At 59.6% G+C, this 19,991-nt stretch overlaps 1 protein-coding gene across 3 annotated transcripts; it reads left to right on the forward strand.

Moving 5' to 3' along the window:
• Positions 1-382: 382 nt before the first annotated feature.
• On the forward strand, positions 383-19,893 carry CASKIN1 (CASK interacting protein 1). 3 transcript variants are annotated; one of them, XM_066275235.1, is made up of 20 exons: positions 383-710; positions 8,019-8,070; positions 8,167-8,264; positions 8,455-8,600; positions 8,691-8,786; positions 8,917-9,047; positions 9,533-9,641; positions 9,729-9,837; positions 9,925-10,019; positions 10,195-10,312; positions 11,638-11,739; positions 11,839-11,927; positions 12,003-12,087; positions 12,172-12,263; positions 12,984-13,094; positions 13,171-13,272; positions 14,656-14,794; positions 14,873-16,906; positions 17,444-17,870; positions 18,244-19,893. In XM_066275235.1, the coding sequence occupies exons 1-20, from the start codon at positions 617-619 to the stop codon at positions 18,338-18,340; spliced, it is 4,326 nt and encodes a 1,441-aa protein (XP_066131332.1). In that variant the 5' UTR covers positions 383-616; the 3' UTR covers positions 18,341-19,893. The 3 variants fall into 3 exon arrangements, with proteins under 3 accessions (XP_066131332.1, XP_066131334.1, XP_066131335.1); XM_066275238.1 differs by lacking the exon at positions 383-710 and adding an exon at positions 7,416-7,475; XM_066275237.1 differs by lacking the exons at positions 12,984-13,094; positions 13,171-13,272.
• Positions 19,894-19,991: the final 98 nt, after the last annotated feature.

A 19,991-nucleotide genomic window follows, 5' to 3' on the forward strand; every position in this document is an offset into this window, starting at 1 on the left:
CCAGGTCTCTCCGTGCCCGAGTCCCCACCCGCCCACTGCCGCCGGGTTACTCCCCCCGCCTTGGGTCCCGCACTCTATGGGAGCCTCTCTCAGGCTCAGCCTCGCAGTGCCGCCGTCGTGTCGGGGCTTAGGGTCCATCCTCCAGGGGCTGCTGTCCCCAGTCCCGGGCGCTTTGGGGGCGGCGGAGTGTCCGCAAAGGCCCGGCCTGACCCCCGCGGCCCGCACGTGGGGAGGGGGTGTCTCGGGAGGACGCGGCCTGATGTAGGGGCGGAGCCAAGGAGCCGGGCGCGCGGCCGGCGCGGGCGGACGGAGGTCAGCGGCCACAGGAGGGGGACCCAGGCGTCCCGGAGGCGGTGCCAGGTGCCGCGCCCCCGCCTCGCGCTAGCCGCGGGCCCCCGCCCCCGGGCCACCCCCCGCCCGTGACGCGCTCCCCGCCCCATCCGCGCCGGGAGCCCCAGCCCGAGCCGGAGGACGGCGAGGGGTGCGGGTGGCGGAAAAGGCAGCGAGGGAGGGAGGAGGATGCGGCCGGCGCCGCGGGGCAGCCGCCGCCGCCGCCGCCTCTGAGCCGCGCCGAGCGCACGGAGCGCAGCCGCGTCGCTGCGGCCCCGGCCGCGCCATGGGGAAGGAGCAGGAGCTGGTGCAGGCGGTGAAGGCGGAGGACGTGGGGACCGCGCAGAGGCTGCTGCAGAGGCCGCGGCCGGGAAAAGCCAGTAAGTGCAGGGGGCGCGGGGCGGGGGGCGGCGGGCGGCGGGAGCCGCGGTGCTCTCGGGGGCCAGCTCCAGCGCCGAGCCCCTGACCCCTCCCGGCGCAGGGCGGGGAGGGGGATGCTGTCGGTCCCCCGGGGCGGGGCGGGGCCCGGCCAGCAGCGCCCTGAACCTCGGTCCTCACTCGCGCCCCCAGCACTGAAGGAGGAGCGGCACCGAACGCTGGGCCGTCATCCGAGCCCCCCAGCGGGAGTGGCGGCACCCACTCCCTGTTCGCAGGCGTTCGCATCCCTCCCTCCCTGCCACGGCCCTCCTCCCTCCCGGGCTGCGGGCTGACAGCTGGAGGTCTCTGCTGGGCCTTTAAAGGGCAAGGCGGATACCCTCCCCTTGGAGAGAGGGAGGGGCCCTTGCGGTGAGGGGCATCCCGGGGGCTGAGAGTCCCTGTCAGACCCCCTCCCTGCCCCACGTTTAATAACACGCTTTTCAGGGAAGGGGGGGCAGGACCATGCTGGGGGTGTGGCTGCCCAGGCATGGCTGGCTGAGGGCCATTTACTGATAGGGGAGCAGAGGCCCAAGGTCGCCCAGCCCAGGCCAGGCTGATCTCCAAGCAGGTGCAGACCCTGCAACAGATCTTGGTCCTCCTTAGCTTTCCTTCTGGGAAAGGGGGCTGTGGGAGAGGGAGGGGTCTCCCACTGGCCATCCTGAGCTTGTGCTGTGGGGGCCCCAGAGAAGGTTGGGAGCTTGGAGCCCTGATCTCAGAACTCATCACAGCTCAACCGGAGCCTCCCCCGGGGCTGCTGGAGATGGATAGATGGGTGTGTGGACCAGCCACATGTGCGGCTGTGCACGTATGGCTGTTAGTGTGTCAGGGCACCTGTAGGGGTGCGGGCAGGGCTGTACAAGATGGCACATGGTGTCTGGGCACCCCACTCCCTACACTATCCCCAGGGACTGTATGAAGCCAGGGAGCTCCCCCCTTTCTGTCCTGGAAGGATGCTGAGAACTGAGACTGTCTCCGGGAAGGTGGGAGGTATGTCCTTGAGCCACAGAGGGACCCCCTCTGCTGCATCGCCTGCTTGCCAGCTCCTGTCTGCTCTGTGCAGTTAGAGAGCCACACATCTGGGCCTTGCAGGCACACATACACTGCCTGGCCTTGCCTTCCACACTCAAGTTTCCAGGGCTCGGAAATGGAGGGATTGCAGGCAGAGGCAGCCTCAGCTAAACCTTGAAAACAGGTGGAGGGATTGAGAAGTAGCAGGCAAGGTCAAGACTTCCACCTAGTGGTGGTGCCACCTTGGACACAAACAACTCCAGCTCCCCAGGCCTCAGTCTCCTTATCTGTAGGCTGGGCGTATTTGTGGTCTCTGCCTCCTAGCACTATTGTAAGATCAGCGAGAGCCCACATGAAGCACAGGCTCTTCCTAAGTGCTCTGTAAGTACTAACTAGGACCATTTTCTCAGCTCAGAACGGGCAGGGCAGGGAAGTAGAGGCATCAAATTTGGGAATTCCTCCTCCCTTCTGGCCCCCTGGGGAAGATGTGGGGACTTTTACCTTTACCTGAGTCTCACCTGGATTTCTACATACACCCCTACATGGACTGGTCTCTGGGCTCTGACTCACAGGGGCAGACTTGATAAATCAGACAGAGAAATCCCTCCATGAATTAGCTCAGTTGTCATGGCAACACTGGCCTGCTTTAGAGTAAGATGTATTTTGATTCAGCAAAGTACAGCTGGAGTTTGGGCCATGGGGTGGGGGGCACCCAGCGGTGCTCCCTAGGGCTCCCTAGACTTCAGAGGTATTACCATATCCTTTTCCCCATCATCTACCCCTGGCTGGCACCTTCCTTGGGCCCCAGCTCCCCAGTGTGGCCCGAGGGTCTGTCAATGCCCATCCCACCTTGAAGGGAGCATCCCATTACACACACAGGCACTAGCACCCTTAGCAGTTGTTCTTGAGGGGAAGAAGTTAAAATGCTGGGTGGGGCTAGCCTTCTGCTGGGGGTGGGACCCTGCCCTTCCTTCTGGCCCAACCTCCCCTTTCTGAACTCCCTGAAAACTACAGACCAGTGCTCCCACACTCTCTCACCTCGACCCACTAACAGTTCCCCTCCGGCATCCGGCTCAGAGCTCCCTGCCTGGGAGGAACTGGAAAGAGACTGCACTGGCCCTGCTTCCCTGGAGGAGCTGGGAGGGTGCCTTACCCCCCCCCCCCAAAGGCCATAGGGTTAGCCACTCTGAGATAGGACCAGAGAAGACCAGGGTTCTTGTTGGGGAGGAAGTAGCTCTGTGGTTGGAGAAGCATCTGAGCAAAAGGGGGGAGAGAAGCCGTTGAGAATAGGGTGGGAGAGGGGCTGAGGCTTCTGCAACCTGGAGTTTGGAGCTGAACTCAAGGTAGAGATAGTCCCAGAAGAGCAGTTAGAGGGATGGGGTGACCAGAGATGGGAGAAGCCAAGTCCTGGGGTGGGCTGGGGGGTGAGACTTATGCACTATTACTAATGTGCAATCCACAGGACTTGGTGCCCTTGTGGAAAGGGAAAGAGGGCTCCTAAGAACTTCAGCTTGATCCCCTCTTGTCCCCGTCTCCTCCGCCTACCCGGGCCCCTCTAACCATGCTCTGCTCCAGGTTCATTCAGAGCACCTGCCTCTGCCTGGTTCAGCTTCCCTAGTCCCATGCAGGGTTCATTTCTGGGGCCTTCCTCGGTGCCCAGTGTCTCCCACAGGAATTGAGGGAGCGCTCTAAAACCTCAAGCTGCCTTCCATTCAATTCCAGCTGTTTTCTTTGAGGAGACCACTGGCAGGGAGAGGGGAGAGATGACCTTAGGGTGATACCCCTTCTCAGGTGAGGAGTGGTCCCTTTTGGCATGAGGACTCCTCCTTCACTGGTGTCTGAGTCACTTTCTGGGCTTAGACCTCCAGCTCCTCTAAAATTTCAGTGGGTACGACCAGGTGAGCATGCGGGCCTGGCTATAGTTCCACTTGGAGCACCTGGTTCAGAGCTACCTGGGAGGTGTCAGCTGTGGGAGGGCGGAGAGGGGCCTGGGCTGAGAAGTCTTATGGGAGAAGCTAAGAACTGGCTACTAAGAACTGGAACTAAGAAAAGTGGGGGACAGCAAACATTAGAATTTCGCAGTGTTGTATGTGGGAGGTGTTGGAGAATATCCTGAGTGTGGTTCTGGACAGGGTGGGGGCTGCTACAATACAGCCATGTCTCAATTTCTTCAACCTAATAAGGGACTGTGGCAGGCCTGGCTGCATAATTCACAAGGCCCAGTGCAACATGAAAATAGGGTACCTTGTCCCAAAATTAAGAGTTTAAGATGGTAATAAAATAATAAATTGGGCCCTGGCCGGTTGGCTCAGTGGTAGAGTGTCAGCCTGGCGTGCAGAGGTCCCGGGTTCGATTCCCGGCCAGGGCACACAGGAGAAGCGCCCATCTGCTTCTCCACCCCTCCCCCTCTCCTTCCTCTCTGTCTCTCTTCCCCTCCTGCAGCCGAGGCTCCATTGGAGCAAAGATGGCCCGGGTGCTGGGGATGGCTCCTTGGCCTCTGCCCCAGGTGCTGGAGTGGCTGTGGTCACCACGCCCCAGAGGGACAGAGCATCCCCCTTGGTGGGCGTGCCGGGTGGATCCCGGTCGGGCGCATGCGGGAGTCTGTCTGACTGTCTCTCTCCGTTTCCAGCTTCAGAAAAATACAAAATAAATAAATAAAAATAAATAAATAAATTGGCCCTGGCCGGCTGGCTAAGTGGTATAGTGTCAGCCCAGAGTGTGGATGTCCCGGGTTCGATTCCCACCCAGGGCACACAGGAGAAGCGCCAATCGGCTTCTCCACCCTTTCCCCTCTCCTTTCTCTCTATTTCTCTCTTCCCCTCAGGAAGCCAAAGCTCCATTGGAGCAAAGTTGCCCCAGGTGCTGAGGACAGCTCCATGGCCTCTGCCTCAGGCGCTAGAATGGCTCCAGTTGCAACAGAGCAATGACCCAGATGGGCAGAATATCACTCCCTAGTGGGTATGCCAGGTGGATCCTGGTCAGGCGCTTGCGGGAGTCTGTCTCTCTGCCTCCCTGATTCTCACTTCAGAAGAGCAATGTAGCCTGACTTGTGGTGGCGCAGTAGATAAAGCATCGACCTGGAACACTGACGTTGCCGGTTCAAAACCCTGCACTTGTCTGGTCAAGACACATATGGGAGTTAATGGTTCCTGCTCCTCCCCCCTTTCTCTCTCTCTCTCTCCTTTCTCTCTCTCTCTCCTCTCTCTCTCTCTCTCTCACACACTCTCTCCTCTCTAAAGTGAATAAATTTAAAGCCCTGGCCGGTTGGCTCAGCGGTAGAGCGTCGGCCTGGCGTGCGGGGGACCCGGGTTCGATTCCCGGCCAGGGCACATAGGAGAAGCGCCCATTTGCTTCTCCACCCCCCCCCTCCTTCCTCTCTGTCTCTCTCTTCCCCTCCCGCAGCCGAGGCTCCGTTGGAGCAAAGATGGCCCGGGCGCTGGGGATGGCTCCTTGGCCTCTGCCCCAGGCGCTAGAGTGGCTCTGGTCGCGGCAGAGCGACACCCCGGAGGGGCAGAGCATCGCCCCTGCTGGGCGTGCCGGGTGGATCCCGGTTGGGCGCATGCGGGAGTCTGTCTGACTGTCTCTCCCCGTTTCCAGCTTCAAAAAAATACCAAAAAAAAAAAAAAAAGAATACTATATATATATTTATTATTAATAAATCAAAAATTAAAAAAAAATTAAGATGGTGACAGCAGATCATCCAACCAGATTGGGGTGGGAGGGTGTCTTCTCAGTGCCTGCACAGGTCACATGCCTGAAATTGTCCCTGGCAGGTAGACAGAGTGTGTAGGACTAGGGTATGACTCCACTCTCTAATTAACTGAGCACCTTGTATGTACCCAGTATTGTTTCAGCCACTAAGGATATAGCAGTAAGCAAAATAAATAAAAACCCTTGTTCTCTTGGAGCTAGCAGTTTAGTGATGGAGATGGACGATAAACAAGATCAATGGTAGTTGCCCTGGCTGGTGGCTCAGTGGATAGAGCGTTGGCCCAGTGTATGGATGTCCCAGGTTTGATTCCCAATTAGGGCACACAGAAGAAGCGACCATCTGCTTCTCCACCCCTCCCCGCTCCTATTTCTCTCTCTCTCTCCCCCCCCTCCCACAGCCATGGCTTGATTGGTTTGAATGCATTGGCCCCAGGCACTGAGGATAGCTCTGTGGAGCCTTCGCCTCAGGCACTACTATCAATAGCTCCCTTGCGAGCATGGCCCCAGATGGACAGAGCATAGGCCTCAGATGGGGGTTGCCAGGTGGATCCTGGTTGGGGGGGGCGCATGCGGGAGTCTGTCTATTTCCCCTCCTCTAACTTGAAAAAGAAGAAAAAGATCAATGGTGGTGATGGAGACTGAAGAGAAAAATACAACAGATATGGTTTGGGAGTGGGGTTACCATTCTAGATGGGGAGACCAGGGAAGCTTCATCAAACAGGTGACATTTGGATAAAGACCTAAAGGATGTGACTGGAGAAAGAAAAGACTGTATACATTTATGTAACATGGCGGCCAGTGTATTGGAGCACCATCTTATGGCCAGAAGGGGTGCTGAGGAAGTCAAAGGCCTCTTATCATGCAGAGCCATTGTCCGGTGAGACAGGTGCTGTGGAGGGTCTTCCAGAGCAAAGGGGTCAGCTTTATGTTCTAACAGGGTTCCTCTGACCTCAGTTGGTATGGAGGATAGACTGAAGGAGGCAAGGAGGAAGTGAGGACACGAGTGGGGAGGTGACGGCAGCGATCCTTCCAGAGATGCTGGCCTGGCGCAGGGGGGTGTCAATGGTGATGGTGAGAAGCGGTAATATCCTCAGTATGGTTTGAGAGTATCTTAAAGATAGAGCCAGCAGGATTTACCAATGGAGGAGATTTAAAATAATCAAGAAGGGACACAGGGCTGACTTCAAGGTTTTGGCCTGGACCACTGAGGGAAGGGTAGCATGGCTACCAACGTAGATGGCTTTTAGCACCAGCAGTGTCTGAGCAGAGGGCGAGGCCTCTCTTCCTGGAGCCTCTGCTCTGTGCAAGAGAAGCCCCCCATCACTGGAGGGTGTGGGTGGGGTTCCCACAGAGCTAATATTAGTCATCACCACTTACTGAGCCAACTCCTTGCTAGACCCTTCATGCTTTATGTCTGGAAATGTCCATAAGCCTGTGAGGCCAGCCCTGTTAATCCCCTTCTAGCTCAGGGCCACGGCCATACGGGTAGTGAGGGGCAGAGAAGGATTCAAATGCGAGCCTGTCTGACTCTGTGGGCTTTGTGGGCCAGTGGAGGTCCCACACTTTGCACTGAGCTGCCCTGCAACAGCCCCTCTGTGACTCGACTCCCTCGGCTTCTTGCCCTCGGATCCCCCTGCCCCCATCCCTGTCCTGGGCCTGGACAAAGGGGCTTCTGTCCTACCAGCCCCTCCCTCCCTCACAGAGCAACTGACCCACAAATGGGTTATGTAACCATGGCCTAGACAGGCAGGGGCTTGGCTTGAGTCTGGCTGGGCCTGAGCCCATGGGGAGAGTGTCAGTGAGCCCCCCTTCTCTGGAAGGCAGCTCCTGGGGGCCAGGACCTGGGAGGCCCCAGGAGGAGACCAGAGCCCTGAAGGGAGGGCCTGGGCCCTTGGGCTTTAGGCGGTTAAAACTGGGACCTGAGCGTGCCCCTTAGAAGAGGTGGCCATTCTCATGTGGTCACTCAGAAGCACTAGGCCAATCACCTGCCTCTCCTTCCTGCCTGCTAGGTGGGGCTCATCTCTACTGGCCAGGCCTGGGGCTGGGAGTGAGGAGAGGCTACATCCTGGAAATGCAGACTTTCCCTCAGAGATACCCTCATTTCTGGGTATCCCAGCCTTCCCCGACCACCCCCAGCCCATCTGGGTCCTTCTGAGAGACAGATTGGGCTGGCTCTCTCCCTCCTACTATCAGCAGCGGATGCATGTGCACATGTGTGTGCCTGTGTGGGTGTGCAACCCTGGCTCTGTCCCTAGGCAGGGACAGGCCTGGGGACCTTGGTCCTGTGAAGCTCCCAGGGGCAGAGTGAGGTTCATCTTACTTTAGTAGGAAACCAAGATCCAAACGCTGGAGCTGACTGCAGGGAACAGAGTTGGATGAATGAATGAATGAATATTTCTAGACTAAACACTTAGATAGCTGTAGTGTGGAGTCTGCCGGGGAGCCACTAGCACCCTCTGCTTGCTCTTAAGCTGCAGCAGGGGTCTAGGACCGAGGCAGGCCACAGGAGGGCCTGGACAGAGCTTCCCTCACTGTCTCCTTCCCACTCCCAGAGCTCCTGGGCTCCACCAAGAAGATCAATGTCAACTTTCAGGACCCGGATGGGTGAGTTCTCAGCCAGGGATATATCAGTCTGGGTGGGGGCCATGGGGGTCCTGGGGAAGGCTGGGTGCCCGAGTCCTTGTTTGTCACCTGCCCCAGCTTCTCTGCCCTGCACCATGCGGCCCTGAATGGCAACACGGAATTGATCACCCTCCTGCTGGAAGCCCAGGCTGCTGTGGACATAAAGGACAACAAAGGCAAGGCTTGTTTGGGACCTCAGAGCCAGGGGCCGGGGTGGCGGTCAGGGGTCCCTTGAGCACTGGATGATCTCTCAGTTGAGATCTCTGCCCAGGGTCTCAGGCAGGTCCTCATGGGATCTGCATCCTAGAGGTCAGGGGTGGACTGGAGGTCAGAAGGCAGCTCCCAACAGCCCCTGCCTGGCCCCAGGCATGCGGCCACTGCACTACGCGGCCTGGCAGGGCCGGAAGGAGCCCATGAAGCTGGTGCTAAAGGCAGGCTCGGCGGTGAACGTGCCATCGGATGAGGGCCACATCCCCCTCCACCTAGCAGCCCAGCATGGTCACTATGATGTGGTGAGGACCACCTTCAGGGGAGGCAGGGTGCCTGGGGAGGCATGAGCCCAACGGACACCCTGGGGCTGACTGCACTCTGCGGGTCCGCAGTCTGAGATGCTGCTGCAGCACCAGTCCAACCCGTGCATGGTGGACAACTCGGGGAAGACGCCTCTGGACCTGGCCTGTGAGTTCGGCCGCGTCGGGGTAAGTCTCCCAGGAGCGGAGAGGCACTCCATCTGCTCTGTCTTCCTCTCCTGGGAATGGAGTCGGGGACAGAGCTGCAACCCCCTGGCCCCTACTCTAATCTCTACCCTACTCTGACTCCTCTTTCAAGGTGGTCCAGCTGCTCCTCAGCAGCAACATGTGTGCAGCCTTGCTGGAGCCCCGGCCAGGGGACACCACTGACCCAAATGGCACCAGCCCCTTGCACCTGGCAGCCAAGAACGGTCACATCGATATTATCAGGTATGGTCATGTGGGGGTGGGATGGGGGTTTCCAGCTTGCGAGCTCTGCTCCTGGCTTGGTGATAAGACCGGAGCAGCCTAGGAGCCGTGGGCATGGGGTCAGGGCTCTGGATGCCAAGGACACCTGTGGATGCCCACATGAAGGATGTACTGGAGCAGGCTTGGCAGTGGGTATCCACATAGCCTGGACTCTGCTGCAGTCCTGATGGGTGACTTGTGGATACACTTAACCTCTCTGAGCATCAGTGTCCCCATGGGCCTCAGAGCAGTGCCTGGTTGGGATGAGACGAGATAACTGCCATGAAGGGTTAGCACAGAGCAGGTACCGCCACAATCGCTCAGTCACTGTTAGGTATCATGTTGTCCAGGGAGGCGGCTAGGGCTGGTTAATCCTTAGGCGCTTGGAAATCAGGGCTCAGCTTTGGGGTGCTAGGGGAGAGGGCTCTTGCTGTAAGGCACTGCCCGTTCCCCCTGCTTCCTGCCAGACTCCTCCTCCAAGCTGGCATTGACATAAACCGCCAGACCAAGTCCGGCACGGCCCTGCATGAGGCTGCACTCTGTGGGAAGACGGAAGTGGTTCGGCTGTTGCTGGAGGTGAGTTGGAGGCCCAGGGTGACTGGGTCCAGATTGGGGTAGGGGAATGGGAGGCTCTTGATAGACCTCACCCTCTGGCACATGCAGAATGGGATCAATGCCCATGTGCGGAACACATACAGCCAGACGGCCCTGGACATTGTGCACCAGTTCACCACGTCCCAGGCCAGCAAGGAGATCAAGCAGCTGCTGCGAGGTGGGCCCAGGTGGGGCAGGGGATCTGGAGCAGGGCCTGGGCCGGGCTGGTTCGAAGGACTGGGGAGTCTACCTCCTGTGTCCCCAGAGGCCTCGGCAGCTCTGCAGGTCCGGGCAACCCAAGATTATTGCAACAATTATGACCTGACCAGCCTCAACGTGAAAGCTGGGGATATCATCACAGTAAGGATGGCCTGGGGCTGCTAGAGCAGGGGTGGGTGGGCCCTGGGATGCTCACCCCACAACATTCTTCCCTCAGCAGTTGGGCAGTCTGGGGGTCTGGGCAGGAGGCCCAGGCCACCCCTCTGCTTGACCCAGAAGTCTCCCTGAGTGTGCTCTCCCCACCTCATCTGTCCAGGTCCTTGAGCAGCATCCAGATGGCCGGTGGAAGGGCTGTATCCATGACAACCGGACAGGCAATGACCGGGTGGGCTACTTCCCATCCTCCCTGGGCGAGATCATTGTCAAGCGAGCAGGCAAGTCCTGACCAGGTCTGGGCATGGGGGCCAGAAGGAAGTAAGTGCACATGTGTGTTGGATGGCAGGGCAAGGCCTGAGCTCTGGCCATTACTAGGTGTAGGGTCCAAAGTGGTGTCCAGAAACTGTGTTCTGCTAGCTGTTTCATTAGTGTCCTCATGCTCATTCCTTCATTTATTCAATAGACATTGCATGTTGATCACTAGGAATATTATCATTACTTTTTTTAAGTGAGAGGAGGGGAGATAGACTCCCACATGTGCCCCAACCAGGATCTACCTGGTAACCCCGTCTGGGGCTGATGCTCAAATCAACCAAGCTATCCTCAGCACCCGGGGCTGAGGCTCTAACCAGTGGAGCCACTGGCTGCGAGAGGGGTAGAGAGAGAGAAGGGGGAGAGGGAGGAGGAGAGAAGCAGATGGTCACTTCTCATGTGTACCCTGACTGGGGATCAAACCCAAATGTCCCCATGACAAGCTGATACTTTATTCACTGAGCCAACCAGCCAGGGCCATAACTATTAGGAATAGATGGTGACTCTGATGAATATCATTCTGCTTTCAAGGAGCTTGCCCCCAGGGAGGGAGGGGAGCAGGGGACAGTGAAGTAAACATGGAAGAAAACACACCAATGACAGAGAATGTGAATGAAGACTTGCTTTAGATAGGGTGGTGAGAGAAGGCCCTGAGAAATGCGAGGGACTGGCTACAGGCTGAGCAATCCAGGTAGCAGGAATCACATGTGCAGAGGCACTGAGGCAGGAAAGAGCGTGATATGTATAAGGATCCAAAGGAGGCCAGCCTGGCTGGTGCAGAGTGAAGGGGAGGGAGAGGGGTGCAGGACACGACCACAGGGCCATGTAGTAGTTTTGGGCAGGGGACTAGTGTGATTGTAGAGATGGACAAGTGGGATGAAAGACTAGAGTGATCCAGTTAGGAAATGTAGCCAGCCCGCCCACAGGAATCTAGTTTGCTGGGGTGGGGAGCCTGGGCCCAGGCTCCAGGGTGCCTCTTCCCTCCCCTGTTCCACTGGCAGGGGAGGTTGCAGCCTCTGGCAACCCGCATCCCCCCACACACACACAGGGCCACAGGGCCGCTGGCAGATAGCCTGGCTCGGGCCTCTCTCTGCCACATTCTCCTGTTCACAAATGTCTGGGGTAGAGGGCTCTTCTTAGGGCAGGAGGGGACTGTGGTGCTGTCCCCCGAGGTGTGCACATATTGGACCTCTACCGAGGCTCAAAGCTGGGCCAGGAGATGCCCTTCTCAGTGTCAGGCTTTCAGGCCTGTGCCGGTCCAGGACTTAGGGAGGCTGTGCTCGGCTCACAGGTTCCCGAGCCGGCACCGAACCAAGCCCGCCCCAGGGAGGCAGCTTGTCGGGACCGTCTGCACCCCCTGAAGAGATCTGGGTGCTAAGGAAGCCTTTTGCAGGTAGGTGGGGGTCCTCCAGAGGGCAAGGGAACAGCACTTTTGTAAGGCGGCCCGAGGCTCTGCAGAGTCAGCACTGCTGACGTTCCCTTATGCTGGCAGGCGGAGACCGCAGCGGCAGCTTGAGCGGTATGGCCGTCGGCCGGAGCAGTGGGGCCCATACCCTGCACGCAGGCTCCGAAGGGGTCAAGGTAAGTCGGGTAGCGGCAGGGCCGGGATGCCTGGGACCAGAGCAGCGCTGGCCAGCCAGTCTGCCTGGATTGCAGCTCCTGGCAACAGTGCTCTCCCAGAAGTCCATCTCCGAGTCCAGCTCTGGGGACAGCCCTGTCAAGCCTCTGGAGGGCTCTGCAGGTAAGAACAAAGATGCAGCGCTCTGCTCTGGTAGAGAGGCGGTCTCTGAGCAGCCCTGACCCCACCATGCCCTCTTATACCAAGGTGCGGCCCGGCCCCAGCCTCCAGTGGCCCATGCTGGGCAGGTCTATGCGGAGCAGCCATCTAAGAAGCTGGAGCCAGCATCGGAGGGCAAGGTATATGCTTGGGCTGGCAGCAGGGAGGGGTGCCCAGGACGGCCTGCCTGGCCTGGCAGCAATACAGCCGGGGGCTCTTGACAGGCTAGCCCCTCCTTCTGTCTGTCTCAGTCTGTGTGTGTAGGTGTTGTCTATTGTGTGGGCTGTGCATGTGAGCTAATCGGTCTAAGAAGTGTGACATGAGTGTGAAGTGAATGAGGGTGTGCATGTGTGTGTCGTGTGACTGCGAGGCGGGCACGTGTGCGTGTGAAATAGCACGGGTGTGAGACCAGGTGTGCGTACGGGTGAGATGGGTCCTGTGTGCATGACCTGCGTGCTGGGGAAGCTGTGAGCTGCTGGCTGAGTCCTGCACACCTCTGGGCAAAGCTCACCTTCCAGGGAGTGCGGGACAGGGCTGAGGTCCTGTGCCCAGAACTCCTCACATGGGACCACACTGCAGGGTGTCCCTGGTGCAGGAATGGGGGTTGGGGGTGGGCAGGGAGCAGCTGGACCCTCCTGGTGGAGATCATGGAACAAGTCTGCAGTGCTGCACGGTGCTCAAGACAGCAGCATCCAGGACCAGAGTGCGGAGGGAGCACTGGCCAGACTGATGGGGCCTAGCTGCACGTGGACCGCTGGACAGCAGATTGAGCTTACACAGAGGAGGCACCTGGTGGCGGGGTGTGTGCCCGGTGGGTGGGCGGGTGGGCGGGCCTGCGACGGGTGCTTTATGTCTTCCAGAGTGCTGAGGCTGTTAATCAGTGGCTTGCCACATTCCAGCTGCAGCTGTATGCCCCCAACTTCCTCAGCGCTGGCTACGACCTGCCCACTATCAGCCGCATGACCCCTGAGGTGAGCTGCTCAAAGGCTGGCCATGGCTCAGAAATGGGCCCCCAGCTTCCAGCTAATGGCCTTCTCCTCTGCCTAGGACCTCACAGCCATTGGGGTCACCAAGCCAGGCCACAGGAAGAAAATCACGGCCGAGATCAGCAGCCTCAGCATCCCCGACTGGCTGCCTGAGCACAAACCTGTAAGGCTCCCTGCACCCTGGTGGCTGGGCCCAGGAGGGGCAGGCAGACAGACTGCCTTCCTGGCTACAGCTTGCACTTGCCCTCTGGGGCTCCAGGGAGAGACCAGAGGATGGCCCCTCGCAGTGACCCAAAAGACGGCCTTTGTCCATCACAGGCAGTGTGGCCAGGCTTCCTGAGACGGAGCAGGGGTGACAACCTGTGAGGGTCGTCTGAGTGAAAGTACCCCTCTCTACTACATGGTCCTGCAAAGACCCCTCCATACTCGGGCAGTCACACAGGGATACCTGGTACCCCTGCAGCGCTGCCCGTTGCATATCCACCCAGACACCACGGAGGGGCCTGCGTTGATCGGATGTGCTTGTATACACTGAGGCATATGCAGGGGCGATGTGTGTGAGTGTGCTTCATGTACACAGCACATGCATACTAAATATATTCAAGGTGCCCGTTGATGACTACACGTACACACGCACGCATTCAATTGCACGTGTTAGCTGTGCAATTCACCCTGATCTCAGGCCGTGCTGTTACTAACAGGCACCCATTTGGTGGAATAGGTTCTGGGCCAGGAGAAGGTAGGCCCAGGGCCTATTGCATTGGAGATGCCTCTCTGGGCCTCATGCAGGGCTATGATTCCCCATCCATCAATAGGGAACATGCCATGACCACCAAAAGCCCCTGGGCTGTGTGTGGGTCATGGACAGGTAGGTTCACACTCATCCGCCTTGCCCACTCAGTCAGCGGCTCAGGGATCTTCCCAGTGAGCATGTCTGGGTCCCATGGGCCTCATTCTGCTCTGTGCAAGTATGCTGTGTGCTGGTGTGTGAGTGCCATCCTGCTGGGAATGGTGACAGGTGGATGCCATTCGGGAAGCCACTAGATGGTACTGGTTGAAGACTCATAGCTCTTTGCACACACGTCTGATGTGGCCGTGTGACTGTGCCTGATGTGGGTGGGGAAATGGTGAGTGGGCGTGAGCATGATGTAAAGGGGTGTCAGTGCCCGTGTATGGCTGGGATACAGGGTGTGTGTTGTCATGTGTGTGGTTGGTGGTGCTGTGTGTCTGTGTCCATGATGTATGATGTGTGTCCACCCTGGTGCTATCCTCATGGTTGCCTGGGTAGGTGAGGAAGTGCATTCTTCCCCCAAACAGCGTCCTGAGGCTAGGGGTGCCCTGTGTGTTTGTGTTTGCGTGTGTTTGCATGTGCACGTGAGCTGGCCTTGGGCTCCTACTGAGGCTATGCTATGTCTAAAGCTGACACCTCTGTTCGTTTGTCCTCTGTCTATGCTGGGCTGGCCCGGTGCCCCTCCCCCAGCAGCTCTGAGTAGCTGGCAGGCTGTGGGTAGCCAGCTTGGGCTGCCCTGTGTCCCCTGCTCTATAGGCTAACCTGGCCGTGTGGCTGTCCATGATTGGCCTGGCCCAGTACTACAAGGTGCTAGTGGACAATGGTTATGAGAACATCGACTTTATCACCGACATCACCTGGGAGGACCTGCAGGAGATTGGAATCACCAAGCTGGGTGAGGCCCCAGCCCCCATCACTTCCTGGTCCTTGCCACCCTTCCTGGCCTGACGTGCCCCCATGTCCCCCTACTCAGGGCACCAGAAGAAGTTGATGCTGGCAGTGAGGAAGCTGGCAGAGCTGCAGAAAGCAGAGTATGCCAAGTATGAAGGGGGACCTCTACGCCAGAAGGCACCACAGTCCCTTGAAGTGATGGCCATTGAGTCACTGCCCCCACCTGAGCCTGCACCAGCTGACTGCCAGTCTCCTAAGATGACCACCTTCCAGGACAGTGAACTCAGCGGTGAGCTGCAGGCTGCCATGACTGGCCCAGCGGAGGGAGCCACCACCCCTGCCACTGCTGAGAAGCCCTCCAACCACCTGCCGCCCACCCCAAGGGCCTCCATGCGTCAGGAGCCCAGCCTGGGTGGGCGGGCACGGCACATGAGCAGCTCTCAGGAGCTTCTGGGTGATGGGTTACCTGGGCCTGGCAGCCCTATGTCACGAAGCCAGGAGTACCTGTTAGATGAGGGACCAGCCCCTGGTACTCCACCCAAGGAGGCTCGGCCCAGCCGTCATGGCCACAGCATCAAGCGGGCCAGTGTGCCCCCAGTGCCTGGCAAGCCACGACAGGTCCTTCCACCAGGTGCCAGTCCCTTTACACCCCCCCAGACTCCCACTAAAGCCCAGCCAGGTTCCCCCCAGGCCCTGGGGGGGCCTCATGGTCCAGCCCCAGCCACAGCCAAGGTGAAGCCCACCCCACAGCTGCTGCCACCAATGGAGCGGCCCATGTCGCCCCGCTCACTGCCTCAGTCACCCACACACCGTGGCTTTGCCTATGTTCTGCCCCAGCCGGTGGAGAGCGAGGCAGGGCCAGCTGCTCCAGGGCCTGCATCTGCCCCTGCCCCTGTGCCCGTGCTGTGTCTGCCCCCTGAGGCTGATGTGGAGCCAGGGCGGCCCAAGAAACGCGCCCACAGCCTGAATCGCTATGCAGCATCTGACAGTGAGCCAGAGCGGGACGAGCTGCTGGTGCCAGCTGCTGCGGGGCCCTATGCCACAGTCCAGCGGCGTGTAGGCCGCAGCCACTCGGTGCGGGCACCTGCTGGTGCTGACAAGAACGTCAACCGCAGCCAGTCTTTTGCTGTGCGGCCCCGAAAGAAGGGGCCCCCACCACCTCCACCCAAACGCTCTAGCTCAGCCATGGCCAGCGCAAACCTGGCTGATGAGTCAGCACCAGATGCTGAAACTAAGGGGGCTGGGACGGAGGATGGCCTCCTGGGGGTTCGGGCACAGCGCCGACGGGCTAGTGACCTGGCTGGCAGCGTGGACACAGGCAGTGCCGGCAGTGTGAAGAGCATCGCAGCCATGCTTGAGCTGTCATCTATTGGGGGCGGAGGCCGGGCAACCCGTCGGCCCCCCGAGGGCCACCCCACGCCTCGCCCTGACAGCCCAGAGTCAGGCCGGGTGGCCACAGTGTTGGCCTCGGTGAAGCACAAGGAGGCCATTGGGCCCGATGGAGAGGTGGTGAACCGGCGCCGCACGCTCAGTGGGCCTGTCACAGGACTTCTGGCCACTGCCCGTCGGGGGCCTGGGGAATTGGTGGGGCCTGCAGATCACAGCCGCTTTGTGGAGGATGGCACTGCCCGGCAGCGGCCTCGAGGTGCAGCCAAAGGAGAGGCAAGTGGGGAGGGCTCTCCCTTGGCCCGGGTGGAGGCCAGTGCCACACTCAAGAGGCGTATCCGAGCCAAGCAGAGCCAGCAGGATAACGTCAAGTTCATCCTGACTGAGTCTGACACTGTCAAGCGCCGGCCCAAGACCAAGGAGCGGGAGGCAGGTCTGGAGCCGCCCCCATCACTATCTGTGTACCAGAATGGCACGGGCACTGTGCGCCGCCGACTGGGCTCAGAGCAAGCTGGACCCCTGGAGCTGCCTCCGCCACCCCCACCGGCGGAGCCCCCGCCCTCTGACCTGATGCACTTGCCCCCGCTGCCCCCACCAGAAAGTGATGCCCGGAAGCCAGCCAAGCCACCTGTCTCTCCAAAGCCTGTCCTGGCTCAGCCTGTACCCAAGATCCAGGGGTCGCCCACACCTGCCTCCAAGAAGGTGCCGCTGCCAGGTCCCAGCAGTCCAGGTAGGTGAGAGAGCCAGCAGGGGGAGGGCCTCCACCTCTCCCCACACTGTGGTCTGAGGGGTTTTCCTTTTCTTGGATTTGATGGCAGCCAGGTGGAGTAGGGTGTGGAAAGTGTCTCAGATGGTCTCATCCATCCACCTATAGGACGACTCTGTCAGCAGGGCTGGAAGTAGGGTGGCTGGTACTCAAGTTGCTCAGTGAAGAAGGCACAGAAATCCATTAATAGTAGCACCTGTGCAGAGAGCACCTGTGGCAATCAAGCAACCAAAGGGTCACACCTGTAGGGGGATAAAGTTGGGAGTGGACCTTGTGAGATTTGGAAGCAGTGATGCGACCAGGTTTGCATGGGGAAGCACGTCACCCTGGCAACCGCGGGAGGCTGATGGCGAAGGGACGGCGGAGGGCAGCGGCCCAAGTGCTGAGGGACTTATCTCCGCGCCCCGGTGCGAAGCAGGGTGCCGCGGTAGGGCTTGTGCCGGGATGGCCCGCGTGCACACAGCGCGACCTCCCGCAGCAGTGCAGGTCTCCTCCCCGCAGAGGTGAAGTGTGCTCATGGCACGCCGCCGCCGGTGTCTCCCAAGCCGCCGCCGCCGCCCACGGCGCCCAAGCCCGCCAAGGCCGCGGCAGGGCTGCAGTCAGGCAGCGCCAACCCCTCGCCCACGCCTTCGCCGGCGCGCCAGCCGCCCGTTGCCCTCGCCAAGCCAGCTAGCACGCCGCCCTCCTTGAGCACCAGCCCCGCCAAGCCCCCGTCTCCCGGCGCACCCGCGCTGCACGTGCCAGCCAAGCCGCCGCGCGCCGCTGCCGCCGCCGCCGCCGCCGCCGCCACTGGGCCCCTCGCCGCGCCCGACGGCGCCTCGCCTGGGGACAGCGCCCGGCAGAAGCTAGAGGAGACGAGCGCGTGCCTGGCGGCGGCGCTGCAAGCAGTAGAGGAAAAGATCCGGCAGGAGGACGCACAAGGCCTGCGGTAGGTGCGGGGCGGGGTCCGGCCTAGGCGTGGAAAGAGAGTCAGTGCAAACCTGAAGATGTAGTGTACGGGCTAGGGCTGAGTGTTCAGGGCGGGGCGTGGCCTCAGGCCGGCCCAAACCTTATGTAGTAGGGCGGGGCCCAGTGTGACCAGGGTTTTGCGGGCCTCCCCAAGTTGTTTACATTGTGGGTCTATGCTGCACCCACTGGAATCGAGGGCAGGACAGAGCAGAGACCTTGGGTCGAGGTCTGCAGTTTGCCACGCCCCACGCACTGCTGGATTAAACGGGGGTGTGGGCCTACGTAGAGGAGGGGCGGGGCGTTATTCGCTGCCCTACCCTGCCCCACTCTACTCACGCTGCGCCCACTCCCAGCCCCTCGGCCACGGAGAAGAGCACGGGCAGCATCCTGGACGACATCGGCAGCATGTTTGATGACCTGGCGGACCAACTGGATGCCATGCTGGAGTGACGCGGCGCAAGTTGTGCTCGCCCATGCTGACTGGGCTCCAGCTGCATACTGACCTTTACCTCAGGATGGGCACCTCTGGGCGTGGTGCAAGTGGGCAGGGCAGGGGGCCGAGATGGGTGGGGTGGAGGGGACAACCTGCCAGGACCACGAGGCGGAGGTAGGTCTTGCTGCCTAGTCCCTGCACAAGCACAACTCCTGCCCCCTGGGCCCAGGCAGGATGCCCAACTTGGAAGACTGCCTAGCCTAGGGACCCAAGGGCTCTGGACAGATGCTGCTGCCCTGTGGGTGCCCATCCCTGTCTGCTGCTCCCTGTGCAATAACTGCTGGGTCATCTGACCACCCACCACCAGGCTCTGCCCACTGTGTAGAGGGGCAACCCCTGACTCCCTTGCCCTGAGCCCAGGCTGGGCCCTTCCTGGGAGGTAGTGGGAGGGGGCAGCCACTGTAGCCCCCTCTCCAATTGGTGGCAGAGCACAGGCCTATGCCCAGCACAGAACTGCCCATTGGGGAACCTCTGCCAGCTGCTCTGGCACAGCACAAGGGGCTGGGGTCAGGACTCCTGCCCCACTGTACCCCACAGAATATAAGCTATTGAGAGTATTAATTTATTGGGAATGAGCTGAGGCAGATTTCCCCAGAGAAACAAAAAGATTTAACTTTAACGAATATATATTTAAAGAAAAAAATATTATTGATTCTATAGAAAACCATTTACCAACTGCAAGGACACTGGAGTCTAGCTTGAGTCAAAAGCTGTTAGAGGTCCTGGCCACTCTGTCCTTCCTTTCCTCTATCCAGGAGTGGCCAGACCCCTGACCCAGTAGCACAAATAGGAGGCTGGGCTCTGGGGAAGGGCCCGTGCTCCACCAGGGCCTCCCTCTGCTCTCTGTCCCAACTTCTGCATCTGAAGAACTCAAAGGATGTGCCTTGCTGCTGGGCTGTGTCCTCCACACCGGGCTGCTATGAAGGTCCACCTGGGTCTCAGGAGAGCTGTGCGCACGACGTAAAGTGGCGGGTCAGCCGGATGACAGCAGTGGGTGGGAGGCGTGCATGCCAGGCTGCGTGTGGCACGTGTGAAGGTGTGCCTGATTCTCCCTCCCTAGGCCCTGAGCAGGCAGCCAGCCCACCCCCACCTGAATTCCCACGGATGCTTCCGCTCACGGTCCCAGGCTGTGTCATGTGGTTGTTCTCGCCCAATCTCATTCTCTCTTTTCCCCCCACCCCTCCAAAAAGTACTGACTGGCCTCCTCCATTGTGTTTGGTGTTCCACATACATTGGACACAACTTTGACATTTCTTTAAAAACAAAAATTTTAAAAATGCCAAAAACCAGCGATTGTGATACAGGTGGGTGGAGAGGGTCAGCCAAGGTAGCATCTGGGCACATAAGGCCCCTTCCAGTTGTCATGCTGTGACACTTCCCTTAGTTGGATGCACCTGACCATCCACTTGGCCTCTCCTTAGTGGGTGGTCCAGGCTGGGCTCAGCAGGTGGGGAGGGGGAGGTTCTGGGCAGGGAGGTACTGTCAGCCCTCAATAAACAGCAGAAAATGGCCTGGCTCACTTTTTGGTGGTGTGTGTCGGGAGAATGTGGGGGCTAGCCTTTTCCTGGCAGGGAGGGGAAATGATGGAGAGGGCTACATCCTGGGGTC

This window comes from Saccopteryx bilineata, chromosome 4, assembly GCF_036850765.1.
Source record: "Saccopteryx bilineata isolate mSacBil1 chromosome 4, mSacBil1_pri_phased_curated, whole genome shotgun sequence".
Taxonomy (NCBI): domain Eukaryota; kingdom Metazoa; phylum Chordata; class Mammalia; order Chiroptera; family Emballonuridae; genus Saccopteryx; species Saccopteryx bilineata.

Coding starts and splice junctions, on each gene's coding strand:
- CASKIN1 (XM_066275235.1), top strand. CDS start 617: ATGGGGAAGGAGCAGGAGCTGGTGCAGGCGGTGAAGGCGGAGGACGTG. Junction 10,020..10,194: donor AAGCTGGGGATATCATCACA/GTAAGGATGGCC, acceptor TCATCTGTCCAG/GTCCTTGAGCAGCATCCAGA. Junction 13,273..14,655: donor GGCTGCCTGAGCACAAACCT/GTAAGGCTCCCT, acceptor CCTGCTCTATAG/GCTAACCTGGCCGTGTGGCT.